The sequence below is a fragment of the Coregonus lavaretus genome, assembly GCF_964263955.1.
Source record: "Coregonus lavaretus genome assembly, chromosome: 4".
In the NCBI taxonomy this organism is placed as follows: Eukaryota; Metazoa; Chordata; class Actinopteri; order Salmoniformes; family Salmonidae; genus Coregonus; species Coregonus lavaretus.
In genome coordinates, this window is record NC_139991.1 from 68,132,243 (window position 1) to 68,140,492 (window position 8,250).

The following is an 8,250-nucleotide window of genomic DNA, read 5'->3' on the forward strand; positions in this document are numbered from 1 at the left end:
TCTCAGTTTGTTACCTGTATAAAAGACACCTGTCCACAGAAGCAATCAATCAATCAGATTCCAAACTCTCCACCATGGCCAAGACCAAAGAGCTCTCCAAGGATGTCAGGGACAAGATTGTAGACCTACACAAGGCTGGAATGGGCTACAAGACCATCGCCAAGCAGCTTGGTGAGAAGGTGACAACAGTTGGTGCGATTATTCGCAAATGGAAGAAACACAAAATAACTGTCAATCTCCCTCGGCCTGGGGCTCCATGCAAGATCTCACCTCGTGGAGTTGCAATGATCATGAGAACGGTGAGGAATCAGCCCAGAACTACACGGGAGGATCTTGTCAATGATCTCAAGGCAGCTGGGACCATAGTCACCAAGAAAACAATTGGTAACACACTACGCCGTGAAGGACTGAAATCCTGCAGCGCCCGCAAGGTCCCCCTGCTCAACATTTACATTACATTTTAGTCATTTAGCAGACGCTCTTATCCAGAGCGACTTACAGTTAGTGAATACATATTTTTTTATACTGGCCGCCCGTGGGAAACGAACCCACAACCCTGGCGTTGCAAACGCCATGCTCTATCAACTGAGCTACATCCCTACCCTGGACGACGCTGGGCCAATTGTGCGCCGCCCATGAGTCTCCCGGTCGCGGCCGGCTGCGACAGAGCCTGGATACGAACCAGGATCTCTAGTGGCACAGTTAGCACTGCGATGCAGTGCCTTAGACCACTGCGCCACTCAGGAGACAAGAAAGCACATATACAGGGCCATCTGAAGTTGACCAATGAACATCTGAATGATTCAGAGGAGAACTGGCTGAAAGTGTTGTGGTCAGATGAGACCAAAATCGAGCTCTTTGGCATCAACTCAACTCGCCGTGTTTGGAGGAGGAGGAATGCTGCCTATGACCCCAGGAACACCATCCCCACCGTCAAACATGGAGGTGGAAACATTATGCTTTGGGGGTGTTTTTCTGCTAAGGGGACAGGACAACTTCACCGCATCAAAGGGACGATGGACGGGGCCATGTACCGTCAAATCTTGGGTGAGAACCTCCTTCCCTCAGCCAGGGCATTGAAAATGGGTCGTGGATGGGTATTCCAGCATGACAATGACCTAAAACACACAGCCAAGGCAACAAAGGAGTGGCTCAAGAAGAAGCACATTAAGGTCCTGGAGTGGCCTAGCCAGTCTCCAGACCTTAATCCCATAGAAAATCTGTGGAGGGAGCTGAAGGTTTGAGTTGCCAAACGTCGGCCTCGAAACCTTAATGACTTGGAGAAGATCTGCAAAGAGGAGTGGAACAAAATCCCTCCTGAGATGTGTGCAAACCTGGTGGCCAACTACAAGAAACGTCTGAGCTCTGTGATTGCCAACAAGGGTTTTGCCACCAAGTACTAAGTCATGTCAGTGGGCAAACGTACAAAATCAGCAGGGGATCAAATACTTTTTTCCCTCACTGTATGTGTCTGGCACGAAATGGACACCAGTTGCTCTGACTCAAGCTTCCTCTGATTTTGTACAGTACAGTGTTGGTGGAGGAAGCAGAGTTGTTGCTCAATGAAACAGCAGATGTGAAATTCAGCTGAGGCCATTCTTTTCCCAAAGGACAAGCAGCAGTGTTGAGTTTGCCAGTTAGCCAACCCCCCCCCCCCCAACATTTCAGTCATTTAACAGGCATTATTTCCCCCACAGACGCTTACAGTTAAAACATTTTGCAGTATGAGACTACATCAATTAAATTAGCTTCTCCCCAACCCATCCAGTTTTTTCTCTGGTTATTTTACTTAATTGGTTATAATAGGGGAAGAGTGTGGGGTTGGACACCACACTTAACAGAGTCTATGGTCAGCTGCTCAGAGTAGAAAGGGTCAGATGTCTCCAGTGACTCAACCTCCTCTTGGTCACTCTCCTGTACTGGGGTTGGACACCAGAGAGGCTGTGGGTTGGAGGCAGTCTGACGTGGGGTTGGACACCAGAGAGGCTGTGGGTTGGAGGCAGTCTGACGTGGGGTTGGACACCAGAGAGGCTGTGGGTTGGAGGCAGTCTGACGTGGGGTTGGACACCAGAGAGGCTGTAGGTTGGAGGCAGTCTGACGTGGGGTTGGACACCAGAGAGGCTGTGGGTTGGAGGCAGTCTGACGTGGGGTTGGACACCAGAGAGGCTGTGGGTTGGAGGCAGTCTGACGTGGGGTTGGACACCAGAGAGGCTGTGGGTTGGACGCAGTCTGACGTGGGGTTGGACACCAGAGAGGCTGTGGGTTGGACGCAGTCTGACGTGGGGTTGGACACCAGAGAGGCTGTGGGTTGGAGGCAGTCTGACGTGGGGTTGGACACCAGAGAGGCTGTGGGTTGGACGCAGTCTGACGTGGGGTTGGACACCAGAGAGGCTGTGGGTTGGAGGCAGTCTGACGTGGGGTTGGACACCAGAGAGGCTGTAGGTTGGAGGCAGTCTGACGTGGGGTTGGACACCAGAGAGGCTGTGGGTTGGACGCAGTCTGACGTGGGGTTGGACACCAGAGAGGCTGTGGGTTGGAGGCAGTCTGACGTGGGGTTGGACACCAGAGAGGCTGTAGGTTGGAGGCAGTCTGACGTGGGGTTGGACACCAGAGAGGCTGTGGGTTGGAGGCAGTCTGACGTGGGGTTGGACACCAGAGAGGCTGTAGGTTGGAGGCAGTCTGACGTGGGGTTGGACACCAGAGAGGCTGTGGGTTGGAGGCAGTCTGACGTGGGGTTGGACACCAGAGAGGCTGTGGGTTGGAGGCAGTCTGACGTGGGGTTGGACACCAGAGAGGCTGTGGGTTGGAGGCAGTCTGACGTGGGGTTGGACACCAGAGAGGCTGTGGGTTGGAGGCAGTCTGACGTGGGGTTGGACACCAGAGAGGCTGTGGGTTGGAGGCAGTCTGACGTGGGGTTGGACACCAGAGAGGCTGTGGGTTGGAGGCAGTCTGACGTGGGGTTGGACACCAGAGAGGCTGTGGGTTGGAGGCAGTCTGACGTGGGGTTGGACACCAGAGAGGCTGTGGGTTGGAGGCAGTCTGACGTGGGGTTGGACACCAGAGAGGCTGTGGGTTGGAGGCAGTCTGACGTGGGGTTGGACACCAGAGAGGCTGTGGGTTGGAGGCAGTCTGACGTGGGGTTGGACACCAGAGAGGCTGTGGGTTGGAGGCAGTCTGACGTGGGGTTGGACACCAGAGAGGCTGTGGGTTGGAGGCAGTCTGACGTGGGGTTGGACACCAGAGAGGCTGTGGGTTGGAGGCAGTCTGACGTGTCTGAGCTTTAGAAAACCCCTGATCGTATTGCCGCCTTGGAGCCAGAAGAGAGAATTAGAAAGCTGTAATGACTCACACACACAGCTGTCGGCAGAGTGCATTCACACCCACAACTCTTCCCCTACGAGGTCCGAAGCCTGTTGGTTTTCTGTTCTACCTGATAATTAATTGCACTCACCTTGTGTCCCAGATTTAAATCAGTCCCTGATTGGAGGGGAATAATTAAAAAATGCAGTGGAACTGGCTTTGAGGCCCAGAGTTGAGTTTGAGGGACATAGCTTATGACCTATGACATCGCCAGTGAGCCAGTGTGTTATTTGGAAAGTAGAACCACACTGCTTGGACAGCAGTCAACACTGTGACCCATTGAAATCCAATTGAATCGATTACTGTGGCTGGTTCACTGGCTCCGTTTTAAAAGCTGTCTCGTACCATTTGGGGGGAAAACAACTAGTGACTGGTGTTGTGTCTGTTTCCATACAACAATAGTGTTTTTAAAACATTATTCAAAACAAATTGATGATAAACTAATCTCACCATGTCCTCTAAAGGGGTTTCATGGATGATTATTTATGACTGTTATTCATTTCATTTAATAAGCATAGCATAGACTTGTTGAGCTTAAAAAATATATATATAACAGTGATTATAACGGTTTTCTTGTTCAGTGTCTATGCATTGTGGACCATCATATAGTTTTAACAAATTACTTGTACTAAAAACTAATTAGGGTATTTATGTTGTTTGAAGGGCTCACTTGCAAAACAGAGGAGTCTCAATGTTGACTCCCTGTATAAATATAAATACAAAATAAAATAAAAACGGCCTATATTATGAAATAATAAACAGTTTGTTTGTTTCTTCATCAATAAAACATATAGATTTCACAACGTTTGTTTAACCTTTTTGGAAATAAACGGGCTACTCAAACTATGTAGATGCATTTCAAAAGGATGTCGATTACAACTATAGCCTACTAATGGACATGCGCACTTAAATGTATTGGAATTCAATAACTGTGTCATTGACACTAAGGCAGAAGTAAACAACAAAACACAGCAGAACACAGATCTTATCCTCTCAAACCACTAGGCTATTCTCGTTTATCAATCATGTGTGGCAGCTTGGATAACAGACCAGTCAACAAACGCATTGAAAACTGCACACAAGGCTACAGTGCGCCCCAGTGCGCAGTAAACAAGTTATTTCGTTACCTCCAACTGCGGAAGGTCAGGGTCCAGTTGGGTGAAGCTATGCAGGACAACGGGGCTCGCATCCCCGGCGACCTCTAGTTTCACCCCGTCCCAGATGTTGCGTATCCTCCAAGTGCTGGCATCGAACATCACATCAGGGGAACCCAGCTTGATACTGCGCCCGTCGCACTGAGATCCAGTTAGATAAACCATTGGTGTCGTCCGTCCGTATCGCTACAACAGCAACAATGTCATATGAAACCGACACCGTGGTAGTCTTCCCCCATGTCTTACGGGTAAAAACGGCAACACTATTCTTTCTCTCACAAAAGCCCTTGACAAACCGAACACCCAGGAGTATGTAGGCTGCTATTGACTGCTCTCTGTGTTTGTATGTATATATGTCTGCTCTGCTCCGGGAAGCCTGGACCGAGGTTGGCTGGGTTGGCTTGGAAAGAATAGGCCAGTTCGTTTTGCATGGCCCGGTGCCCGGGGTAAGTGGAGATTTCACTTAAGTACCAATGGAATGATCTAAAATATACAAACTCCGCTCACGGGTCACCGGGCCATGCAAAACGAACAACCCCATTCAGCCGGTTCCATAGCTCCTCCCCCGACGCAGGAACGCCTGCCCCCTCTCGAGAAGGTGATGTCATTTTCGCAGCAACGTGATGAGGACAGAAAGTCGTTCTGTTGGACATTGGTCGTAAACTGTACAGCTCTTAAAACGATTCACACCCTTATGTTATCTATCCTATGCTGTATTCTTGCACTTCAAAAATATAGGCTTGAGTGGGCCACCAAAACAAATGTAAACGGTGCAAAATGTCTCATGACATTTTAACTCGCAAATAGCACTAGAATTCTATGATCTGTATCCATACCATGAGAGCTGTTTTACCCCTTTTTTATTTTTAATATAGGCCTAGCTATAGCTATCCTGTATGCATGCCAGAGCATAAATTGGATTTGTACGGGTGGCTGTGTTCCCTAACCTTCTGTTCATGATCATTTCTAATAAATCCATTAAGCCTACCTACATTATAACCTACTGTCTTCCGTGATAGAAAAACTGACATATATTCTATTACATTAAAGCATTGATGCATATTTAGCTATCTTTTTTCATTCTCCTTCCTCCTGTCTTTGTTTCTTTGTTAGTACTTGTATTTTATTATTTTATTATGATAAGCACGTTGTTACCTGTATTGGAAAGCTCTATTCAAATAAAGTTATTGTTATTATTATTAAAGGCAATGTTTGAAAAACCATATGTCTTTCACAGTTGAAAGATTACGCTGTGAAAGTGAAATACTTGCCGGAGACAGAAACTAACTCATTTGTTTTGTTGAGTACAGAACAGGGCAGTCTGAGCTGCCCCCACACATATCCTCAGCAACGTTTTTGTTGCTCCACTTTCTACATCTGTTTTGCGTTATGTGTGGGCTGAGCTGCCAGTAAACGCAGGCTGAAAACAAAGTCAGAGAGGCTGAGGAATGCAAAGAGGGAGAATGGAGAGCAGGGGGGGGGGGGGGGGGCTAGGGATGCTGGGGTGCTGCTGTTTTCAGTGAAAAACTAAGGTCATTGGTGGGTTTCGAAGTGAGTATAAGATTTAACTGATATGTGGTTGTCTCACCTAGCTATCTGGATAAGAGAGTCTGCTAAATGACAAAAATATCAATATAAGTGTATCTTTGCAGAAATGTGAATGTCTTATTGTAATAAAACATAATACGTATGCATTTATTTTGTGTTTGTGAGCGTGTGTGTCTGTGTGTGTAGGGATGTAATGGTGACCCTATTAACGCCACACCAACGGTCATGGGTCAAATTCCACGTGACTGTTGAGTCACAGTAACCACTACAAAACTGCGCTCTGTAAATTAATAGCGCTGATAAGCGTTAATAGCCAAACTTGCTAACAGCCCTCAAGTCACAAATGGCGCGGTACTCAATCAATCAAATGTATTTTAAATCAAACACTTTTTGATTGAATTGGAATAATCTGAACAATGATAATAAATTATTGATGATGGAAGTTAGAGGTCCTGTTCCGAAATGGACCGGGGCTTTCCCACCCGGACCCGATATGCATAAATACATTTTAAAAACATTCCATGGTCTCCGTGGATCTTGTTTCAAACTCAAAGTCAAACACAACGGCAGCTATCTGAGACGCATATTTGATGTGAGGCTAAAAATGAGCTGGTTGATAAGCTGAATCATGTTAGTAACATCTGAGGTTGGAGCAAAAACATTCAGGAGGGTAGCTCTCTAGGAACCGGGTATCACCTGTCGCGCAGCAAGAGCCAGTTCCTCAAACAGCTGGTTGATGCGTGGAATTAAATAAGTGTTCTTATAAACACAGTCATTGCGTAACATTTCCATACATATGACAAAGATGGTTTAGTATGAAGATCTGTAGAAACTACTTCTCCAATAGAAATCACCTATCACACTTGTAGGCGATGTCATGGCGTCATTGGCTAGCTAACCTCATGTGCAGAAACACGTCATCGGCTCTAACGGTTGTCTCGTGCTGAACAGTGCATGTGCAGGTGTCAAATCAAAGACACTCTTTCGATATAAAGTTGTTTTGGACGAAAATGAAAACGTGTCAGTTTGTCACATTCACGAGGTATCCCCCGTGGACCGGTTCATACATAAAACATTCTCCATTCAGGCTGCAAAGGCGTCGATTTCCTCCTTAACTCAATTTAATAGCGAGAAGGCAAAAAAAAACGGGGGAAATATGTGTACTTTCTTTATGAAACAGAATTTTCCACCACTATGATAGAGTGGCTAATACCTAGGAATGCTAGTCCCGGATGTTGCGTATCGCGTTCAGCCAATCAGGTTGCAGCAGTCTGTTTACCCCTGGCTGAACGCCGGGCGCAACATCAGGAAGTAGCATTAGCAACTCTAGCATGGTGGTGGAAAATGGTGTCTCGTTCTCTCTTGCTTTAATGGGACAATCAACACGATTTTGAAAAATATGACTTGATATCAATCAGTACAATTGTGTTACCTTACCAAAACTCCCAAAAGAAGGATCTATTCAAATATATTTGAGCACTACCAATATAACACAGAAATAAAGTGCTCACTCTTCAATGGTAAACACGGCTTCAACTTTAATTATGATGGGATCTGCCACTATCCAATTTCCTCTTGTGGATCATAAAAGTCATCTGATGTTAGGCAGAATGGCGCTAGGATGGGTAGCTGCCGTTTTACGGGCTCCTGACCAATTCTGCTATTTTGTGTTTTTTAGTGCTGATCTGAACTTTCTTTGAACATAATATTTCCACCATCGTTTCCTATGACCGAAAAGAGCTTCTGAACATCAGAACAGCGATCACTAACCTCGATTTGGATGAAGATTTCTACTTCAATGAGTCAGCGGCGCAGGACATACTGCTCACCTTGGACCAGGCCCTAATCCCTGACACTGGAGCAAGAGAGGCCGACGTGTGGGCATCCTGACGAAATTACGTTGGCGAATAAATTAACCGCCCCTACCCTCCGTTCTATTGGCGAACATTCAATCACTGGAGAAAAAACTGGATGAGCTCCATTCGAGACTGAAGAACAGTAATATCTTATGTACCTGAAGAACTGTAATAGCTTATGTTCCTCTGAGTCGTGGTTGAACAAGGACATGGATAATATACAGTACATCTAACTGGTTTTTCTATACATCGGCAGGACAGAACGGCAGCTTCGGGTAAGCTTTGTTAACAATAGCTGGTGCGTGATCTCCTAATATTAAGGAAGTCTCGAG

At 46.6% G+C, this 8,250-nt stretch overlaps 1 protein-coding gene across 1 annotated transcript in view; it reads right to left on the reverse strand.

Annotated features, from left to right (window-relative positions):
- The window catches only part of LOC311127526 (ral guanine nucleotide dissociation stimulator-like), a 37,913-nt gene extending 33,013 nt beyond the window's left edge, over nucleotides 1–4,900 (reverse strand). The window contains exon 1 of the mRNA XM_084159347.1: nucleotides 4,488–4,900. Coding sequence (XP_084015473.1) covers nucleotides 4,488–4,679 — 192 coding nt within the window. The 5' untranslated portion in view covers nucleotides 4,680–4,900. The remainder of the gene's footprint in view (nucleotides 1–4,487) is intronic.
- Between the last annotated feature and the right edge of the window lie 3,350 nt (nucleotides 4,901–8,250).